Consider the following 23386-nt stretch of genomic DNA (forward strand, 5'->3'; position numbering starts at 1 on the left):
CGCCGCTTACCTGCTGTGTGACCTTGGGTAAGCCGCTTCACTTCTCTGTGCCTCAGTTACCTCATCTGTGAAATGGGGATTAAGACTGTGAGCCCCACGTGGGACAACCTGATTACCTTGCATCCACCCTAGTGCTTAGAATGGTGCTTGGTACATAGCGCTTAACAAATGCCGTAATTAATAGGACTGTTCAGCCATCCAGAGGGATGCCAAATGCCCCCATGTCTCACCAGTGATCGAAAGACCGGTATCCTGAGCCATATCCTCGCGTCGGATTTTTGTTTAGGAGTAGGGCAGGAGCCCATCTCGGGATGGAACCTGGAGAGTTTCCAGTACTCCGCCAGTCTCGGCTACGGGAGGGCGAGTCCAGCAGAGGCCTTCCCACTCCATTCCTAGCTTGGGCAGCGGCTAGCGACAGGGAGGCGAGTCAAAACTCACCCGGGCCGGGCAGCGGCGGCGTGGGAGAGAGTCGAGGGCGGAGACGCGAGTTTACCGCGCGGGAGGGGACGATGGCAAACCGCTTCCGGATTTCGACCAAGAAAACTCTCCGGCTCCACTACCGGAACCATCGCGGATGGAGGCGGGGCCTTCTGGGAGAGAGGCGTCCGGGACGTCGCTACGGGTCGGACGCGACTCGACGGCATAAGACAACGACGGGAGATTCCGAGGTCTAGGCTCACATACGCTCCATTCAAATGTGTTCATGTTTTCCATCCTCCCTTCCTAGGGCTCAGGGCATACTTCCTTCCGACAAAACTGTGATGAAGGGACATCCCCCCTAGCCAGGAACATCTTGCACTTGATCTGCCCGAGCCAGAAGACAACCAGCTCATCAGATATCCCGCTAGGCCATTCCCGCTCCTCACAGATGAACATCCCACTCCAGCCCTAGGGCTCATCGCCCCCCTTCCCTCCCTCTGCCCTTCCCCTCCCCACAGCACGTGTATATATTCGTACGTATTTATTACTCTATTTTATTAATGATGAATGGCGATAATTCTATTTATTCTGATGGTATTGACTCCTGTCTACTTGCTTTGTTTTGTCGTCTGTCTCCCCCTTCTATAATAATAACATTCGTTGGTATGTTTGGTTTTGTTCTCTGTCTCCCCCTTTTAGACTGTGAGCCCACTGTTGGGTAGGGACTGTCTCTATGTGTTGCCAATTTGTATTTCCCAAGCGCTTAGTACAGTGCTCTGCACATAGTAAGCGCTCAAGAAATACGATTGATGATGATGATGATGATAATAATGATGATGGTATTTGTTAAGCGCTTACTATGTGCCAAGCACCGTTCTAAGCGCTGGGGGGGGGATACAGGGTGATCAGGTTGTCCCACGTGGGGCTCACGGTTTTAATCCCCGTTTTCCAGATGAGGGAACTGAGGCCCAGAGAAGTGAAGTGACTTGCCCAGAGTCACCCAGCTGACAGTCGGCGGAGCCGGGATGTGAACCCACGACCTCTGATTCCAAAGCCCGGGCTCTTCCCACTGAGCCACGCCGCTTCTAGACCGTGAGCCCGTTGTTGGGGAGGGACCGTCTCTGTTGCCGGTTCGTACTTCCCAAGCGCTTAATACAGTGCTCGGCGCACAGTAAGCGCTCAGCAAATACGATCGAACGAATGAACTCACTCAGTGCTTATCAGATAAAACAGAACACCAGGCAACTCCCTCTAGAAACTCGCAACAAACATCAGGGTCTATCCTAGGTCATTTTAATGCCCTCCTTACCCTTTGCCCCTTGAACTAACTCCTGCTCTGTCCCGAACTCCAACCTCCCTGAGGCACGGGGGGGTTGCCGAATTGTACTTTCCAAGCGCTCTGCAACACAGTAAGCGCCCAATAAGTGCCACTGAATGAATGAGGGAATGAAAGTGTCAATCCAGGCCAGGGTCTGAATGACAAGAAATGAGCCTGCGGAAAACAGTAGGGTCCTGGGAGTTGAAAGAACCCCCGGCCCACATCTTCCTCCCGGCCCGGAATGCCTTTCCTCCGCACATCCGCCAAGCCGGCTCTCTTCCTCCCTTCAAAGCCCTACTGAGAGCTCACCTCCTCCAAGAAGCCTTCCCAGACTGAGCCCTTTTTCCTCTCCTCCTCCCCATCCCCCCCGCCCTCCCTCCTTCCCCTCCCCATGGCACCCGTATATATGTTTGTACAGATTTATCACTCTATTTTACGTGTACATATTTACTATTCTATTGATTTTGTTAATGATGTGCATTTAGCTTTAATTCGATTTGTTCTGACGACCTGACACCCGTCCACATGTTTGGTTTTGTTGTCTGTCTCCCCCTTCAAGACCGTGAGCCCGTTGTCGGGTAGGGACCGTCTCTATATGTTGCCGACTTGGACTTCCCAAGCGCTTAGTCCAGTGCTCGGCACACAGTAAGCGCTCAATAAATACGATTGACTGAAGGAATAACCTGGCTCCGCCACTTGCCTGCTGTGTGAACTTGGCCATGTCAGAGAAGCGGCGTGGCTCAGGGGAAAGAGCCCGGGCTTTGGAGTCAGGGGTCAGGGGTTCGAATCCTGGCTCTGCCAATTGTCAGCTGTGTGACTTTGGGCAAGTCACTTCTCTGTGGCTCAGTTCCCTCATCTGCAAATTGGGGATTAAGACTGTGAGCCCCCCGTGGGACAAACTGATCTCCTTGGAACACCCCAGCGCTTAGAACAGCGCTTTGCACAGAGTAAGTGCTTAATAAATGCCATTATTATTATTATTATGTCACTGAAGTTCTCTATGTCTTGGTGGCTCAGTGGAAAGAGCACGGGCTTTGGAGTCAGAGGTCATGGGTTCGAGTCCCGGCTCCACCACATGTCTGCTGTGTGACCTTGGGCAAGTCACTTAACTTCTCGGAGCCTCAGTTACCTCATCTGTAAAATGAGGATGATGACTGTGAGCCCCACGTGGGACAACCTGATCACCTTGTATCCCCCCCAGTGCTTAGAACAGTGCTTTGCACATAGCAAGCGCTTAACAAATGCCATCATTATTATTTACAACGGGGATAAAATGCTTGTTCTCCCTCCTCCTTAGTCTGGGAGCACCATGCGGGTCTAATCCCTCCCGTATCTGCTACGATGATCTTATATCTGTCCCAGCGCTTCGTACGGTGCATAATTCACAGTAAGCGCTTAACAAATACCACAGTGATTATTGTTATTCGTCTGCAGGGGATGAGATAAGAAGGGGAGTGAGTTTGGGGCGGAGCAATCCCTCCAGTAGTGACTCCGTATTAGAGCTTGTGTCCAGGAGGAGGGGAATTGGCAGGCCACCGCCGTAGAGAGGGAGGACATCCCAATCCTTTTCTCTGATAATAATAATGATGGTATTTGTTAAGCGCTTCCTATGTGCTACGCACTGTTCTGAGCGCTGGGCCGGTTGTCCTCCACTTCCAGCTGAATCGGGGGGAAAACCGATTTACCGCTGTCCCTAGCAGGCCAAGATGGGCAACTTGGGAGTTAAAAAATGGCCCGGTCCCTGTGGCTAATTGGAAATGGGAGGGAATCGGTGCCCTCCACCGGAGTTGCTGAGTTACGCCGATATCCCTATGCCCACTGCAACTTTTTTTTACGGGCAATCAATCAATCAATCAATCTTATTTATTGAGCGCTCACTATGTGCAGAGCACTGTACTAAGCGCTTGGGAAGTACAGATTGGCAACATATAGAGACAGTCCCTACCCAACATTGGGCTCACAGTCTAAAATCCGAGCCAGCAGTGAGCTCGGGTCCTCCCTCGCCGGCTTATGAATACGTGACTGAAATTGTTTTCTTCGTGTTTTGCCAACAACCAGTGGGAAAATTGGGGCTGTACAGGTCTAACTGGCAAAACAATGTTGCTCGCCTGAAGGTTGCGGGTCGTCACGTGCTTCGATCGCATGTCCTGACTTCGCCGGAATAGTATTAGGAGAGATTATCTTTTTGAAAGAGAAAAATGTGCCTCTTTGCAAACATATACTCCTAAGTTTTTACAGGGAACTGGAAGCGAGACGGGAGCCAAGGCCCCAGCTTGATTCGTCGGGCCAGAGTGGGGTTGGGAAGACTGTGAGCCCGTTGTTGGGTAGGGACCGTCTCTGTATGTTGCCGACTTGTAATAATAATAATAATAATAATAATAATAATAATAATGGCATTTATTAAGCATTTACTGTGTGCCGAACACTGTTCTTTGTACTTCCCAAGCGCTTAGTACAGTGCTCTGCACACAGCAAGCGCTCAGAAAATACGACTGAAGGAACAAATGAATGAATATACTCTTTTTAGGGCGCTTTGCAGGATTTAAGTTCAGTATTTACCAAATCAACCAACGGGTAGGGACCGTCTCTGTATGTTGCCGACTTGTAATAATAATAATAATACTGATGGCATTTATTAAGCGCTTACTGTGTGCAAAGCACTGTTCTTTGTACCTCCCAAGTGCTTAGTACAGTGCTCTGCACACAGCAAGCACTCAGAAAATACGACTGAAGGAACAAATGAATGAATATACTCTTTTTAGGGTGCTGTACAGGATTTAAGTTCAGTATTTACCGAATCAACCAACGGGTAGGGACCGTCTCTGTATGTTGCCGACTTGTAATAATAATAATAATACTGATGGCATTTATTAAGCACTTACTGTGTGCAAAGCACTGTTCTTTGTACTTCCCAAGCGCTTAGTACAGTGCTCTGCACACAGCAAGCGCTCAGAAAATACGACTGAAGGAACAAATGAATGAATATACCCTTTTTAGGGTGCTTTGCAGGATTTAAGTTCAGTATTTACCAAGTCAACCAACGGGTAGGGACCGTCTCTGTATGTTGCCGACTTCTAATAATAATAATAATAATAATGGCATTTATTAAGCGCTTACTGTGTGCCGAACACTGTTCTTTGTACTTCCCAAGCGCTTAGTACAGTGCTCTGCACACAGCAAGCGCTCAGAAAATATGACTGAAGGAACTAATGAATGAATATACTCTTTTTAGGGTGCTTTGCAGGATTTAAGTTCAGTATTTACCGAATCAACCAACGGGTAGGGACCGTCTCTGTATGTTGCCGACTTGTAATAATAATAATAATGACGATGGCATTTATTAAGCGTTTACTGTGTGCCGAACACTGTTCTTTGTACTTCCCAAGCGCTTAGTACAGTGCTCTGCACACAGCAAGCGCTCAGAAAATACGACTGAAGGAACTAATGAATGAATATACTCTTTTTAGGGTGCTTTGCAGGATTTAAGTTCAGTATTTACCGAATCAACCAACGGGTAGGGACCGTCTCTGTATGTTGCCGACTTGTAATAATAATAATAATGACGATGGCATTTATTAAGCGTTTACTGTGTGCCGAACACTGTTCTTTGTACTTCCCAAGCGCTTAGTACAGTGCTCTGCACACAGCAAGCGCTCAGAAAATACGACTGAAGGAACAAATGAATGAATATACTCTTTTTAGGGTGCTGTGCAGGATTTAAGTTCAGTATTTACCAAATCAACCAACGGGTAGGGACCGTCTCTGTATGTTGCCGACCTCTAATAATAATAATAATAACGATGGCATTTATTAAGCGCTTACTGTGTGCCGAACACTGTTCTTTGTACTTCCCAAGCGCTTAGTACAGTGCTCTGCACACAGTAAGTGCTCAGAAAATACGACTGAAGGAACAAATGAATGAATATACTCTTTTTAGGGTGCTTTGCAGGATTTAAGTTCAGTAGTTGCCGAATCAACCAATGGTACTTATTGAGTGCTCACTGTGTGCTGAGTCCTTGGGAGAGTACAATATAAGCAGCGTGGCTCAGTGGAAAGAGCACGGGCTTTGGAGTCAGAGGTCGTGAGTTCGAATCCCGGCTCCGCCACGTGCCTGCTGTGTGACCTTGGGCAAGTCACTTCACTTCTCTGAGCCTCAGTTACCTCATCTGTAAAATGGGGATTAAGACTGTGAGCCCCGCGTGGGACAACCTGATCACCTTGTATCCCCCCAGCGCTTAGAACAGTGCTTTGCACATAGTAAGCGCTTAATGAATGCCATAATTATTATTATTATTATTATTATTATTATAACCGAGCCCCACAAGGAGCTTGCAGTCTAGAAGGGGAGGGAGAGGGTGGGGTGAATATCAAATACCCAAAGGGCACAGATCCAGGTACAGTCCAAGCTTAGTTATAATAATAATAATAATAATTTTGGTATTTATTAAGCGCTTACTATGTGCAAAGCACTGTTCTAAGCGCTGGGGAGGATACAAGGTGATCTGGCTACTGCTACCACCCTCCTCTCAAACCAGTCATTTTTCCTGATGCTTCTTCAGTGCCCGGCACCTTAAATCCTCAGTTTTTATTCTTCCTGATGGATTGATTATTGGATGTTTCTCTGACCAGGATCTTCGGGGAACATTTTAGAATCAGCAGCGTGGCTCAGCGGAGAGAGCCCGGGCTCGGGAGTCCGAGGTCATGGGTTCAAATCCCGGCTCCGCCGCTTGTCAGCTGTGTGACCTCGGGCAAGTCACTTCACTTCTCCGGGCCTCAGTCTTCCCATCTTTAAAATGGGACTTTGATATCTGTTCTCCTGGCCCCTTAGACTGGAGGCCCCATAATAATAATGGCATTTATTAAGCGCTTACTATGCGCTCAGCACTGTTCTAAGCGCTGGGCAGGTTACAAGGTGATCGGGTTGTCCCACGGGGGGCTCACAGTCTTCATCCCCGTTGTACAGATGAGGGAACTGAGACACAGAGAAGTGAAGTGACACACCCAAGGTCACACAGCTGACAAGCAGCGGAGCCGGGATTTGAACCAAGGCCTTTGACTCCAAAGCCGGTGCTTTTTCCACTGAGCCACGCTGCTTCTCTGTAGGACAGAGACTGCGTTTGGTCTGTTGGTCTTATATCTGAGAAGCAGCGTGCCTCAGTGGAAAGAGCCCGGGCTTTGGAGTCAGAGGGCATGGGTTCGAATCCCGGCTCCGCCACATGTCTGCTGGGTGACCTTGGGCAAGTCACTCAATCAATCAATCAATCGTATTTATTGAGCGCTTACTGTGTGCAGAGCACTGTACTAAGTGCTTGGGAAGTACAAGTCGGCAACACATAGAGACAGTCCCGACTCAACAGCGGGCTCACAGTCTAGAAGACTTCTTAACTTCTCGGAGCCTCAGTGACTTCATCTGTAAAATGGGGATGATGACTGCGAGCCCCATGCAGGACAATCTGATTACCTTGTATCCCCCCCAGTGCTTAGAACAGGGCTTTGCACATAGTAAGCGCTTAACAAATGCCATTATTATCATTATTATTATTATTATTATTATCTACCCCAGGGCTTAGCATATAGTGCTTGGCGCTTAACAAGTACTATTCAAAAAATCAGCAAACGCCTGGTTATTCTTCCCAAATAGGCGAGTCAGCCTCTAAATAATGGGAAAAGATTCCTTGTGGGGCACGGTCCAGTGAGCCTGGCATGGGTGTTTAAACCTCAGGCTCAGCATGTGAGTTCCACGCCATCCCCGAGTCTCTCCGGACAGCAGGCAAACAAAGAGCTCATTTTACGGAAAGGCAGAAGCCCGGCTCCTCGGCAACGCCGCCGGAGCTCTGAGCGCCGCAGGGGCGACCCAAAGGCCAAGTCCCTTCGCGAGAAGCAGCCCGGCTTGGTGGGAGAATCAGAGGACCCGGGTTCCGATCCAGGCCCTGCCGCTTGCCTGCCGGGTGACCTTGGGCACGTCGCTTCTCCGTGTCTCAGTTTCCTCATCTGTAAAATGGGAATTCAGAGCGTGTCCAACCCGATCGGCTTGTATCTGCCCCAGCACAGTGTCTGGCGCGTAGCGCTTAACAGATACCATCGTGATTATTATTGCCTTCCTCCCAACCGACACCACGGGCGTTAAAAAAGAGGCAGAATTCACCTTCATCGTAACATCGGGAAAGTTTGGGGCAGTCTGGACCAGAGTGGCCCTGCTTGGAGGAGCTGAGGAAACCAAGGATAAGCAACTTCGATTTTTGGTACCGACCAAAGGCCGAGGACGACGCACCGTATCAGTAGACTGCTCCACAAATGCTATCACAACCGCCACAATTACAGCTACCCCTGTTTCGGGTAACGTCACTATGATTACTTTCATCGCGGGGCGGGCAGGGGAGAGGTAACTCAAACTAGCTGATATTTCTATTTTCTCGCAGTTTTCATAAATCGTCTGGGGCAAAAGGAGGTGGAGTCAAATGGCTCAGATGAAGCTTTTACAGTCTTTTAGACTGTGGGCCCACTGTTGGGTAGGGACTGTCTCTATATGTTGCCAATTTGTACTTCCCAAGCGCTTAGTACAGTGCTCTGCACATAGTAAGCGCTCAATAAATACGATCGATTGATTGATTTTACGGTTTATCGGTAAATTTGAGTTATCCTTGCCCTGTTCCCTTCGAGACGGATTGATCAGGGCTTGGCTGTATAGGGCACAGTGCAATTATGTCTCCGCTCCTATACCGTTTAACTTCTCTGGGTCATCGGTAAAATGAGCATCATGATACACCCAGAGGGAGGTAGTGGAGTTTGCTAATCGCTTCCATTTCTCAGCAAAAATATAGAGCAAAGAAGATTTGTGGGTAACATTAGCATCCTAAAGCCCACGCGTGCGGGAATAAAGAGTAAATATCATTACAAACAGATCAGTTGAACAGAAAAAGATTATCGGTCCAGTTTGAGACGTACGTGCACCTGACTGCATTCTTCGTCTTTTCCATTTTACGTGAGAAGCAGCGGGGCCCAGTCGAAAGAGAGCAAGACTAGGAGTCAGGAGACCTGGGTTCTAATCCCACCTCCAACACAGGCAGGCTCTATGATCTCGGGCGAGTCACTTAACTTCTCCGTGCCTCAGTTTCCTCACCCGTAAAATTTCCGTTCGCCTTCCCCTTTGGCCTGTGAGCCCCCCGTGGACAGGAACCGTCGAAACAGCAGGGCGGTAGAAGCAGCGAGGCTGGAGCACGGGGCTGGAAATGTGGATTTCAAATGCAGGCAAGAAGGACACCTGCAAATGGGTGAGGCAACCTGCACTTGAGCTGTTTTTAAGGAATTTTCATACGTCGCACCGTCGGCCAAAGTCTTTCTCCCGATCCCCTCGTAAAAGCTAACACGCATGGCAAGGCGGTCGGGATAAGGTCGGGATAAGAATATCTCTAGGGACTCACATCTGCCGTGCTAATCATTAGGCGGGATCTGTGGCCAAAGGACAGGATATCTCTGTGCCTCCTCTTCGGCCGCAGATAAATAATAATAATAACAATGATAGCATTTATTAAGCGCTTACTATGTGCAAAGCACTGTTCTAAGCGCCGGGGAGGTTACAAGGTGATCAGGTTGTCCCACGGGGGGCTCACGGTCAATCCGCATTTTCCAGATGAGGTAACAGAGGCGCAGAGAAGTTGTGACTTGCCCAAATAATAATAATGGCATTTATTAAGCGCTTACTATGCGCAAAGCACTGTTCTAAGCACTGGGGAGGCTACAGAGTGATCGGGTTGTCCCGCGGAGGGCTCACATTCAATCCCCATTTTCCAGATGAGGTAACCGAGGCGCAGAGAAGTTAAGCAACTTGCCCAAAGTCACACAGCTGACAGTTGGCGGAGCTGGGATTTGAACCCGTGACCTCGGACTCCCAAGCCCGGGCTCTTTCCAATGAGCCACGCTGCAGATCCGTGTAGCAACTCACTCAGTTTGTACATCTTTGTTTTTGCGGGGTTCGGGGAGGGGAGAGAAGGGTTGGGGTTTTTTTCCTGCCATCTGTTAAACGCTTACTATGTGCCGAGCACTGTTCTAAGCACGGGGGTGGGCGCACGTTTATCAGGGTGGACACGGTCCCTGTCCCACACGGGGCTCACAGTCGGAGCAGGATTTAACCCACAGAAGCACAGAGAAGTTAAGTGACTTACCCAAGGTCACACAGCACACAGCTGGGATTAGAACCCAGGTCCTCTGACTTTCGGGCCGGTGCTGTTTCCACTGGACCGTGCTGCTGCTTCTTTGTTGAGCTCCACTACACTAATTTTCTCGAGGAAAGCGGGCAGCCATAGAGCATAATCCTATACTACTAGTTAAGTTCCTTCAAGTAGACAACCTGCACCCCTTTAAGAGCTTGATTTTCACCCTACCCTCAGCTCCATATCGTTTGTAATAATAATAATAATAATAATAATAATAATAATATTTATTAAGCGCTTACTATGTGCAAAGCACTGGGGAGGTTGTCCCACGAGGGGCTCACAGTCTTAATTCCCAGTTTACAGATGAGGGAACTGAGGCCCAGAGAAGTGACTTGCCCAAAGTCACATGGGTAACAATTGGCAGAGCCGGGATTTGAACCCATGACTTCTGACTCCAAAGCCTGTGCTCTTCCCACTCAGCCACGCCGCTTCTTTGGCTTAGTAGAAGTAGCGCGGCTTAGTGGAAAGAGCCTGGGCTTGGGAGTCAGAGGACTTGGGTTCGAATCCCCGGCTCTGCCACTTGTCTGCTGTGTGACCTTGGGCAAGTCACTTAACGGCTCCGTGCCTCAGTTACCCCATCTGTATAAATGGGTATGAAGACTGAGCCCCACGTGGAACAGCGTGATTATCTTGTCTATCCCCCAGGGTTTAGAACCGTGCTTGGCTCACTTAACAAATACCGTAATTATTATTATTATTGTATCTGTAATTTCTTTTAACGCCTGACCCCGCCCTCTAGACTGTAAGCTCCTTTTTGAGCAGGGATCACGTCTACCAACTCTGTCGTTCTGTGCTCTCCCAAACGGTTGGTACAGTGCTCTGCACGCAGGAAGCACTCAATAAATGCAATTGGTGTTCGATTGAATCGCGATCCGCTACAGTGCGCGCTTGTGGAGAAATACAATTAGAGGAATTGTCGGGAGTGCCCGTAAACGACAACGATTAGGCAGAGATTTAAGAGGAAGGAGGCAGGGTTGAAGTGAGCTGGTCAAAGTTGCGGGGAATAGAGGAAAAGGAGCAAATTCCCGTGAACCCGGGGAAGAAGCAGAATCAATCAATCAATCGGATTTATTGTACTAAGCCCTTGGGAAGTACAAGCAGAAGTTCTATTTTTGACCGATAAGCCCTTACTGTCTCTCCCATCAGCTGACATTTATCTGAATTTTTTGGTGCCCTCCCCATCTTTACTGATTTATAATAATAAAAATTAAAATGATGGTATTTATTCATTCATTCATCCAATCGCATTTATCGAGCGCTTACTGCGTGCAGGGCACTGTACTAAGCGCTTGGGAAGTACAAGTCGGCAACATATAGAGACGGTCCCTACCCAACGACGGGCTCACAGTCTAGAAGGGGGAGACAGACAACAAAACCAAACATGTAGACAGGTGTTAAGCGCTCACTATGTGCGAAGCACTGTTCTAAGCGCTGGGGGGATACAAGGGGATCACAGTCTTCATCCCCATTTTACAGATGAGGGAACTGAGGCACAGAGAAGTTAAGTGGCTTGCCCAAGGTCACACAGCTGACAAGTGGTGGAGGCGGAATTCAAACCCCTGACCTCTGACTCCCAAGCCCGTGCTCTTTCCACCGAGCCATGCTGCTTCTCTCTTCCCCTCCCTCCATCCAAGCTAAATCGACCCTCAAGCGCTTAGTACAGTGCTCTGCACGCAGTAAGCGCTCAGTAAATACGACTGAATGAACTAATTCTTTGTCTCTGAAATGTACGATCCCATTTGATTAATAAAACTCACTTAGCCTCTTATCCTACTATATGAGGCCTTCCCATTTTCAGCCTCCTGACCATGGTCAGGGGATTTCAGATGCTCGTACACCTATGCTTGTTTTGTTTTTTTTTTTCCTATAAATCTTTTGTTTATTTGAACCCTTGAATTTTACATCCTGGCCAGTGATGCTCTGTACCTGATTCCAGGTTCCTGTTTTTGTGTTTTACTCCGTCTCCCCCGCTAATATTAGATTGTAAGGCTTCTCCAGGACTGGGATCTGCTTTTTAAAGGAAAGAAATGCCGATTCCTCATCACGCTTTAATGCTCTACACGAATGAGCACTCAGATATCGTTGATGATAGTGATGGTGATAAGAGAAGTGCAAACTCACCTTTCCCAGCAAAACCTTGGGGCTGTATCTTGCCTTGCAGGAGAAGTGGCTAGCCATGTTCTCCATCCAAAGGTTCCTACCTGCAGATCTCATGGCCTTGTGAGAATTAGCCTCGGGGCATTTCCCTGTGTCTTATCACATGCCAATGGTCATGGAAATATCCAAACAAATGCACATCCTGACTCATTCCACACAAGCGACTGGATTGTTGCTCATTTTATGTAGCATTCCATTTCAGTAAGTGTAGGCCTTTCATATTTTCTCTGTGACTGTCTGAGTGGTTTAGTAATGACGCTTTGCGAATATAAGCGTCATTACTAAACCACTGGTTTAGTAATTAACTAGAATTACTAGTTACTACTAGTTACTATTACTATTACTATTACTATTACTAGTTACTATTACTATTACTAGTTACTAGTTAATTACAGAGAATTAACTCTGGTTTTATCTATTCTGTGCTTCTTCACCCTGTTCTATCCACCAGCCCTAGCAGGATGTTGCTAACAGCAGCTGGTTGCTGTTGGATTCAGCATTGCGAACCTCAAGCAGACAACAGTACTATCAATTGACGGTACTTATTGAGTGCTTACCGTGTCCAGAGGCCTGTACTGAACGCTTGGGAGAGTACAATACAGAAGAGTTGGTAGACTTTGTTTCCTGCCCACAGAGAGCTTTCAGGCTGAAGGGGGAGAAAAACCTAGAGAACAATAGCAGCCCTGACAATTTGCAATCAGAAGAATGGAGGCCTGAAATTAACCAGCCCCAGGGGCGGCAAACTCGATGGGGAGAGTCTATGCCTTTCTGAGGGGTTTGGTAACCGATCAATTTGCTAATCAATCAATCGGTGGTATTTCCTGAACACTTACTGTACGTAGAGCGCTCGGGAAAGTACAACGCAACGGAGTTGGTAGACACGACCGCTTAGACTGTTTCGAGGGTGAAGACAGGCATCAAAATAAATTGAGAGGGAAATGGTGGACTATAACGACATGTACATAAGTTCTGTGGGCCTGGAGGCGAGGTGAATATCGCCGGCATACAGTGCTGCGGAGATTTTCCCCATCACCTGTGGGGAAAATTCATGGAGACAATCCCCAAGAAGCAACTTTAAATGTATGCCCCAAATATGAAAGCCTAGAGCCAATCTTCGGAATCTGACACCACCCCGGGGGAACTTCGCACAAACCGGGAGCCACGTAAATGAGAAGGCAGAAAGGATTGGAAGGAACAGGGGAAGAGAGGAAGGCGCACGGGACGGAAAATTTAGCGCTCACGGCTTCTGGGCCAGTGAATGCAATTCAGTCTGAATGTTCACTGAAAATGAATGTCCAAAAGAATCCCCTAGACTTTAAGTGCGTCGTGGGCAGGGAATGTGCCTACCAACACGGTTATATTGTACTCTCCCAAGAGCTTAGTACAGTGCTCTGCACGCAGTAAGCATTCAATAAATACCACGGATGAAATAGGTGAAGGAGAAGAATCCTCACCTCACGCCCTCACTTGGGGAAGGTAACATAAGAGAGTTTGGGAAGATACATGAGAGAGGGGAAGAAGGAAAGAGAGCGTGGCTTAAAGCAGTGGAGAGGAAGGCGTTTTTGGTGTAGAGCTGGACGTTATCAAGGTGACGAGGTATCAGGGGCGCAATCCATAATGCCAAGGTCTCTGTGGGGTCAAGAAGTGTCTGACCACTGGTCATAATCAATCAATCAATCAATCAATCGTATTTATTGAGCACTTACTGTGTGCAGAGCACTGTACTAAGCGCTTGGGAAGTACAAGTTGGAAACATATAGGGACAGTCCCTACCCAACAGTGGGCTCACAGTCTAAAAGGGGGAGACAGAGAACAAAACCATAACTCTAGGAGTACTCTCAAACAGAATTTGTCCACAGAATCTTAGTATGCCCATTTGGCATTATCTTTACAGACCTGGCATGACCTGGTATTTAGGAAGCCCAAGGCACATTGCTTTTTAAGTCAGCTAATATGATTGGGTTTTTTTTTTCATGGGCCTTGTCTTAAAACACTCTCAGTGAGCTGTTTCTGATTCCGCAGTTTCGGTCTTAGCCACTCTCCTAGCCCACTCCTCCCAGGGCGAACGAAGGTATGGATGATTAACTGGGTTGGCGGACAACTCATCCGTAGACTGTCTGGAGAGAGACTACCTGAATCACAGAATCAAAGAGCTGGAAGGGACTTCACGGGGTCATCTGATCCAGCCCCCTGCCTCCAGGCAGTTGAGTATCAAAACCATCCAAGACAAATGACTGCCTTGTCATTTATTTTTAAAGATTTGGTGGTAGATTTTTTGGTGTTATTTAATTCCTCTCTCCAAAGACATTTGTCGTATACTTCAGGGACCGGCATAAAGCGTCCATTCCAAATGGAGGCATTCAACAAGGGGCATCGGTATCGATTAACTTGGGGTTGGGTGACTTGTTCTCTTACAGCTGTTATTCAAAGAGAGCAAAAAACTCACTAAATTTAAAGGTGAATTTATCAGATGGGAATGTAGATCATGGAATGGTTCAGACTTGGAATAAGTGCATTAATTTTCCAATCTGTAAAACCAAAATAATAATACCTTCTTTAGCTAACCAGAAGGATGAAGTGAGGATAAATGAGAAAACTGTAAAGCAATTTAAGCGCTTTCTTCCCTAGACATAAGTCTCTGTCTTTTCCAGTTTCCAAACACCCTCCACAGAGCACTTACTACAGGACCACCCAACCAGTGAGTTCAACTGAATCCCACCACCCTTGGCAGGCAGAAGTTATACCTCAGAATGGACTTAAAAAAACCCAAAAACCTACTAGCGTGGAAGCTCTGACAAATGGCTGCTCGCATTTAGTTTTTTAGAGCCGGAGGTTGGCTGTGTCAGCGGCGGAGGCTCACAGTGAGAGTTGTAATTCCACTCACACACACAAAAAAGGGAGATGGGAGCAATGGAATTAGCTGATGGTGATCAACCGTATTTATTGAGTGTTTAGTGTGTGCAGTGCACTGTACTAAGTGCTATGGAGAGTACAGCATAGTAGGTATGCCTTCCCATCCTCAAGGAATTTACAATCTAGTGGGGGAGACATTTGGCAAAACTTTCTATCTAGCTGGATCCTTGTGCTTATTCCAAGCATGCAGTACTTTGGCTGCCTGCCAATTGCCACTGTATGCCATCTGTGCTGGTGAAACTTTTTCAGAAGCTGGTTGTGTGGTCCTGATTGTGGCTCCCACAGTGGCCTTTTCAGCCACACTCACAACCAGTTGGCTCTTTCACTGGAGCCAAGTTTGAAGGACAGAACCCCCTCTGTCTCTCTTTCTCTCTCTCTCCCTCTCATATTTGTTAAGCAATTACTATATGCAAGCCAGTGGAAAGAACTCGGTTTAGGAGTCAGAGGTCATGGGTTCTAATCCCGGCTCCGCCACATGTCTGTTGTGTGACCTTGGGCAAGTCACTGAACATCTCTGAGCCTCAGTTCCCTCATCTGTAAAATGGGGATTAAGACGGCGAGCCCTCCGTGGGATGACCTGATCACCTTGTATCCCCCCCAGCGCTTAGAACAGTGCTTTGCACCTAGTAAGCGCTTCACAAACGCCATCATCATTATTATTACTATACTAAGCTCTGGGATAGATACGGGGTTGTCAGGTTGGACACAGTCCCTGTCCCACGTGGGGCTTACAGTCTTAATCCCCGTTTTACAGATGAGGTAACCGAAGCACGGAGAAATTAAGTGACTTGCCCAAGGTCACACCACAGACAAGTGGCAGAGCGGGATTAGAGCCGAAGTCCTCCCAGCACTCTCTCTCTCTCTCTTTAAAACACACCTGTGAGGAAAAGGACAAAAATAAGTTGTATGACTTGCAGAAGGACTTAAAGTGAGTTATGCCAGAGCTCACAATGGAAGCCACAAGCCCTAAATCTTAATCCTGTGCCCAAACCCCAAGAACCGGTCTTCATGATTTCCTGCTTTTGATTCCTATCCCTGGAACCTTAAGAGTGCAGAAGAGCATATTCAGCTAAGCTGCGTTGAAACTTTTGCCAATACAGGTTTCTCGAAACTATGACCAGCACTGAGGTGAAGAGTCCAGAGGTCGCCCAAAACCGTGACAAAAGGGTACTCAGCATTGTTTTACCAAAGCTACCTCATACAGCAGAAACAGGATAAGCCAGTAAGACGACAAACTCTAAGTGATGGCAATGGTGACTGTGCTTTTTAACTTCCTTGTACCTTCCACTTCGCAGCAATAAAATGCCGTTAAGAAAAAGGAAAGAGGAATCACTCCCCCCAGCTAACACATACTGAGGAACTCAGGGATTCTTCTTGGAATGTTTTCGGTTCACAATCAATCAATCAATCAATCAATCGTATTTATTGAGTGCTTACTGTGTGCAGAGCACTGTACTAAGCGCTTGGGAAGTACAAGTTGGCAACATATAGAGACAGTCCCTACCCAACAGTGGGCTCACAGTGGGTTCACTTCAGTAACAATAACAACAGCGGCGTTAGCCTCATGCCAGCCTCCGCTGACTGAGATCTGTTCTAGGTGCTTGGGAACATACAACAGAAGTAAAAAAAAGCACGGCCCCCGCCCTCAAGGAGCTTAAAATCTAGTAGGGGAGAGAAGGGCACATAAACAGCCCAAAATTCAAGTGGTAAAAGGTGAGGAGTATAGCCACAAATCAGGAAAACAAAAAGAAGGAATGAAATCAGCCAATCAGTTAAATAATCGCTAGGTATAGGAGCGCTAAAGGTGGCTGAGGCCGGTGATGGTGAGCAGAAAGGCGGCTAGGGGGTGCAGGGGTAATCAGGGAATGCTCCAATAATAAATCTAGTTAACTGCCGTGACTTTTCATAACCTGTTCAACCATTACATCATTTTCCTTCTGAGTGAAGCGAAGGATTCCAGAAATACTGGAGGAAATGAACAAATAGAAAAAAACAAAAAGCGCTTCTTTTCTCCTCCCTAAAAAGAAACAATCCCTACGCCTTTGTAACTCCCCACGTTTGGGCGCACACAGAGGGAGGTAGTTTATATATTCCAGGATTATATTTGCAAACGGTAGAGTGCTACAGGTTCTCACTTCGGGCTGCAAAGTAAGAAACAGGAATCACACACACAGACCCACCCACACACAAAAGAACAATCTCAAAAAAACACAGACTCTGTTCTCTTTCCATTTCTATGTCTTTGAGACTCTTGAGGGATTTGTCTCTTGCAGTTTAAAATGCTACCAAAGGCAGAGCAAGTTGCCGAGACAATTCCCAGTCAGTTATTGATGAGAAAGTGTTCAGGGGAAGCCTTGTCTTGTAAGATATTTTAAGATACGACCCAGGTTCTAAATCCGTTCAGAACTCGAGTTTTTGATGTCTTCTTCAAAGCCAGGTTTCAGACCTATACAGTTTTGATCTGTTAAATACCATTAGGCACACCTAGCTGTCATTTGAAGAATATAATTAAGATCCTTAATCAATCAATCATGTGACCAGCATTATTTATTTAAATAAATAATAATAATAATAACTAAATAAATAGTTCCTGTTGAAAGCTAGGCACTGCACTAAATAGCAAGGCCCGCCCGCCCAAGAAGCTTACAATTTAATGGGGGAGACAGACAGAATTCTTTACAGATCATGAAAAGTGAAGGACTAAAAGGGATGAGGCAGAAAGCAGTATAGAAACATCCGGGTGAAACTGATGAACGAGTAATTGAATATACTGATAAATATATAAATTGAATACTAATCAAGGGCAATTTTTGAAAGCTTACAGAGTGCAGAGCACTCTGCAAGATTGCTTGGGTCAATGCAATCTAATAGAGTTGGTAGACACGATTCCCGCCCACAGCAAGCATTCATATAACTATATGAACAGAATAGATAGATGAATGAAGTAAAACACCTATAGACGAGTGTTAAGGATAGGAATAAAGTACAAAGGGGATAAGGTTGGGTATGAGACTGATGGTCCTGAGATGGTGTGAGTTCATTGGGGAAGGCTTCCTGGAGGAGGAGGGCTTTAAAGATAAGGACAGCTGTGGTCTGGCGGTCATGCCCTAAACTCCCCACTCTCTGTTCAGCTCCCAGCACTGGATCACCTCCGCCGTACACTTCCTCAACTCCTGCGTTCATGCCTTGGAGTGTCGTCGGCAGAAATCTGGGCAGCAGGCCAATTGCAGCCACTTCAGATTCATTCTCACCCGCTCCAGTCTGCCCTCTCTTCTGCTCAACACCACTGATTCTCCTCCCTCGTCGACTGTCATCCCCATTTTCCCACCAACTGGCCCAGCTCTCTAACTCACTTCTTTAATCCCCAGTGGCCTCGTGGCCACCCATCTGGGCCCTACTGACCTTGCCAAATACTTTATTGAGAAAATGGAACCCTTCAGGTGGGAACTTCCAAAAATCTTCACTTTATCCCCCCAGCAACTTGCTATTTCACCATCTACTCTCTCATTCTCCCCAGCCATCTCTCAAGAGATCACCCTCCTTTCAAATGCCCACCCCGCAAAAACCCTGCACCTCTCCTCCGACCCTTCTCACCTGCTAAAAAATACTTGCGCCCACCTTTCTTCCCTCCCTGACCCCCTATCTTCAACCACTCTTGTTCTAATGGCCCCTTCCTCTCTGCTTCAAACACACCCACACCTCCCTTACCCCAAAGAAAGGCTTCTCCGGATCCTTCTAATTCTTGCTCCAGTCCCCACCCCATCCTTGTGCAAACTCCTGGAATGGACTGTAGGCACCTTCCGCCTCAACTTCCTCTCCTCCACCTGCCTTTTGACCATCTGCTTTCTGCCTCCTTCACTCAACTGAAACTGTTAATGATTTCCTTCTGGCCAAACCTAAAGAAATTGACTCATCCTAATCCTCCTCGCTCTCTCTGCTGTCAGACACTGAGGACTACCCCCTTCTCTTTCTTTTTTTTTTCTTTCTCCCTTTCTTTCTCTCTTCCTCTCTTTCTTCCTTTCTCTCTTTCTCTCTTTCTTTCTCTCTTCCTTCCTTCCTTTCTTCCTTTTTTCCTTTCTTCCTTTCTTCCTCTCTTTTCCTTTCTTCCTTTCTTTCTTTTCCTTTCTTCCTTCCTTTTTCTTTCTTTCTTTCTTCCTTTCTTTTCCTTTCTTCCTTTCTTTCTGTCTTCCTTTCTTCCCTTCTTTCTTCCTTCCTTCCTTCCTTCCTTTCTCTCTCTCTTTCTCCCTTTCAATGGTATTTGTTAAGCACTTACTATGTGTCAGCCAGATACAGTCCCTGTCCCGCACGAAGCTCATAGTCAAATAGGAGGGAGAAGGCATTGAATTCCCCTTTTTGCAACTGAGGAAACTGAGGCACAGAGAAGTTGAGTGACTTGCCCAAGGTCGCACAGCAGGCAAGTGACGGAGCCAGGATTAGAACCCAGGTCCTCAGGCCCGGGCTCTATCCACTAGACCATGCTGCTCCTGGAAACATGATAATAATAATAATGATGGTATTTGTTAAGCGCTTACTATGTGCCAAGCACTGTTCTAAGCGCTGGGGGGGATACAAGGTGAACAGGTTGTCCCACGTGGGGCTCACGGTCTTAATCCCCATTTTACAGATGAGGTAACTGAGGCCCAGAGAAGTGAAGTGGCTTGACCAAGGTCACCCAGCGGACCTGTGGCGGAACAGGGATTAGAACCCGTGACCTCCGAGTCCCAAGCCCGCGGACAGCTCTCTCCCGCTTCGTCTCTTATCCCTCTGGCTGATCCTTCTCCATCTCCTTTGCTGGCTCTTCCTCTGCCTCCCACCCGCTAACTGCGAGGGCTCCCTCAACGTGGCTCCGGGTCCTCTTTCCTTTTCCATTTAAACTCACTCCTTTGGGAAGCTCATCTGTTTCCATGGCTTCAGCTCTCCCATCCATGAAGGGGCGAATTTCAGGCTGGGAGAGGAGTGTGAGCTCGCCGTGAGAAGTCGAGAGGAAGGTTCAGCTTGGGAGGAGTGAGGAGGGCCAACCGGGCACTGGCGGGTAGAAAGAGGCAATATAAGGAATTTTTCCCTGATGGAGAGGGAAATGGGTAGCCCCCGGAGGCGTTGGAGGAGTGGAGTCGCGCGTGACAAACTGTCACTTTTGGTATTTATTATTATTATTATCAACAACAATAATAATCATGATAATAGTATTTGTTAAGCATCTACTCTTTGCCGAGCACTGTACTGAGCTCTGGGGTAGATTAAAGCGGCGTGGCTCAGTGGAAAGAGCCCGGGCTTGGGAGTCAGAGGTCGGGGGTTCTAATCCCGGCTCCGCCACTTGCCGGCTGCGGGACTCTGGGCAAGCCACTTCACTTCTCTGGGCCTCAGTTACCTCATCTGTAAAATGGGGATTAAGACTGGGAGCTCCACGAGGGACAACCCGATTGGCTTGCATCCCCCCGGCGCTGAGAACCGTGCTTAGCACATAGTAAGCGCTTAACAAATACCATTATTATTATTATTAAAGGATAATCAGGTCAGACCTCAGTCTCTCACAGCCTAAGCCCAGTGCTTAGAACAGTGCTCTGCACATAGTAAGCGCTTAACAAATACCATAAAGAAAAAGTAGGCCGTAGACTAGGTAACAAATTCCCACTCTACAGATGAGGCAACTGAGGCACAGAGAAGTTAAGCGACTTGACGCAGGTTACAGAGCAGGCAAGTAGAAGAGCCAGGATTAGAACCCAGGTCCTCTGACTCCCACGCTCCTGCTCTTCCCACTGGGTTATGCTGCTCTTCTGTCTCCTCTGCCACTCCTACGCCCAATGCAGCAAGAAAATGGGGAGGGTATTTGAAGCCTAGTGAAAACCTAGCATGAAAAACAGCATGGCCTACTGGATAGAGGGCGAGCATGGGAGTCGGAGGATCTAGGTTCTAATCCCCGTTCCTCCACTTGTCTGCTTGTCGACTTGTCTGTGTGACCTTGGGCAAGTCACCTAAGTTTTTGGCGCTTCAGTTTCCTCATCTGTCAAACGGGGATTAAATGCCCGTTCTCCCTCTCCTCTAGACTGTGAACCCCATGTGGGGCAGGGATGATCTAACCTGATTATGTCGTTTCTACCTTAGTTCTTAGTTGAGTGCTTGGCACGGGATAAGCACTTAATATATACCCCCAAGCCTTAATAATAATAATGGCATTTATTAAGCGCTTACTATGTGCCAAGCACTGGGGACGTTACAAGGTGATCAGGTTGTCCCATGGGGGGCTCGCAATCTTCATCCCCATTTTACAGATGAGGTCACTGAGGCACAGAGAAGTGAAGCGACTTGCCCAAAGTCACACAGCTGACAGTTGGCGGAGCCGGGGTTTGAACCCATGACCTCTGACTCCAAAGCCCGGGCTCTTTCCACTGAGCCACGTTGCTCCTCTTAGGATTAAATATCCGTTCTTCCTCTCCTCTAGACTGTGAACCCCATGTGGGGCAGGGATGATCTGACCTGATTATGTCGTTTCTACCTTAGTTCAGTGCTTGGCATGGGATAAGCACTTAATATATACCACCAAGCCTTAATAATAATAATAATAATGGCATTTATTAAGCACTTACTATGTGCCAAGCACCGTTCTAAGCACTGGGGAGGTTACAAGGTAATCAGTTTGTCCCACATGGGGCTTACAGTCTTCATCCCCATTAAACAGATGAGGTCACTGAGGCACAGAGAAGCGAAGTGACTTGCCCAAAGTCACACAGCTGACAGTTGGCAGAGCTGGGATTCGAACCCATGACCCCAGACTCCAAAGCCCGGGCTCTTTCCACTGAGCCTCGCTGCTTCTCTTAAGCTCCAAGTCCCTTTGTAACAGTTCTGATGCTATAAGGTTATCTTCCCCCCACCCTGTTTCCCTTAGGTGTCCTGCTTCCCTCCTTTTTTCCACTTCTCCCACCTCACTATTTTCCTCTCTTCTCCAGTAGTCACTGGAGGAGAATGGTTTGGAGCCAGTCGGATCCTACCTGCTGCCGTCATCAGTCTTTCCCTGGCACTTATCCTATCCCGCCTTGATTATTCTATCAGCCTCCTCTCTGACCTCCCTGCCTCCTGTCTCTCCCCACTTCACTCCATTCTGCTGCCCCGATCATTTTCGGGGATGGGTGAAGATCTTCCTCATGTAAAAAATCATCTGATGCAATGCTAAAAAGAAAAGAACATCTCCGTTATCCCTCGAGGGCTGCTTTCCCTCCGTTTCTACCTTCTAGACTGCGTTGGGGACGCCGAGGAAACCTTGGCGACTTCAACCTCTGAAAATGGACTGCAAAGTCTTAAGGAAATGAGAATTCTTCCCACTCTGATGTTAAGGAGCCTGTAGCTTCAGTTAAAGGAAATAGAAAGCAGCAATTTTGTTAGGAAATTGACCAACGGATAGAGAAGAAGTACTTGTCGGGTGAAGAGAGCGGGAAGGACGGAAAGGGAAGTGACACATTTCACATTGCAGTATTTCAGCACCGTACCCTACATACTGTGTTGACATTTCCCAGGTCTGCCATAAGTGACATCACCTCATAATGTAGCGAGCCATCAAATGTAGCTGGGAAAAAGCATTTGATTTAGGAATCCAAAGGTCTTTCCGTGAGCCTTCCAAATTCAACCCAATACTTTTCTTGGAGTACCAAGAGCACTTAAATACCTTAAATGAGCACTTAAATACCGAGCACACTCATATGATATTTTCCGAGTACTTTATAATCATTTCAGTTGGACTCTCCTTCCAACAAGACCATAAAACGTGTGTGTGTGGGGAATGATCCAATGAATATTTTAAAATTTGAGTGACTCTATTTTTAGTTAATACCATATTCTGGATATGCTCCCCCAGTCCTCCATAGGTCTAACCTGATTATCTTCATTCATTCCTTCATTCATTCAATTGTATTTATTGAGCGCTTACTGTGTGCAGAGCACTGTACTAAGCGCTTGGGAAGTACAAGTTGGAAACATAGTGAGACGGTCCCTACCCAGCAACGGGCTCACAGTCTAGAAGGGGAAGGTTGTTGGGGTTTTATTTTTCCTCTTTTCCCCACTTCCCCCCAAATTAATTGCTCACTGAGGAGAGTTTAAATTTAGCTTGTTTTTTATGGCATTTATTAAGCGCTTACTATGTGCAAAGCACTGTTCAAAGCGCTGGGGAGGTTACAAGGTGATTAGGTTGTCCCACGGGGGGCTCACAGTCTTAATCCCCATTTTACAGATGAGGTAACTGAGGCACAGAGAAGTTAAGTGGCTTGCCCAAAGTCACACAGCTGACAATTGGCGAAGCTGGGATTTGAACCCATGACCGCTGACTCCAAAGCCCATGCTTTTTCCACTGAGCCATCTTGTATTTACCCCCACATTC

At 47.3% G+C, this 23386-nt stretch overlaps 1 protein-coding gene across 1 annotated transcript in view; it reads left to right on the forward strand.

The window, feature by feature from the left end:
• The first annotated feature begins 509 nt into the window (after positions 1 to 509).
• The window catches only part of LOC119948761, a 68053-nt gene continuing 45176 nt past the window's right edge, over positions 510 to 23386 (forward strand). The window contains exons 1-3 of the mRNA XM_038770258.1: positions 510 to 668; positions 7506 to 7686; positions 7814 to 8074. Of these exons, the coding sequence (XP_038626186.1) occupies positions 510 to 668; positions 7506 to 7686; positions 7814 to 8074 (601 nt within the window). The remainder of the gene's footprint in view (positions 669 to 7505; positions 7687 to 7813; positions 8075 to 23386) is intronic.

This window comes from Tachyglossus aculeatus, chromosome X3 (assembly GCF_015852505.1).
Source record: "Tachyglossus aculeatus isolate mTacAcu1 chromosome X3, mTacAcu1.pri, whole genome shotgun sequence".
In the NCBI taxonomy this organism is placed as follows: Eukaryota; Metazoa; Chordata; class Mammalia; order Monotremata; family Tachyglossidae; genus Tachyglossus; species Tachyglossus aculeatus.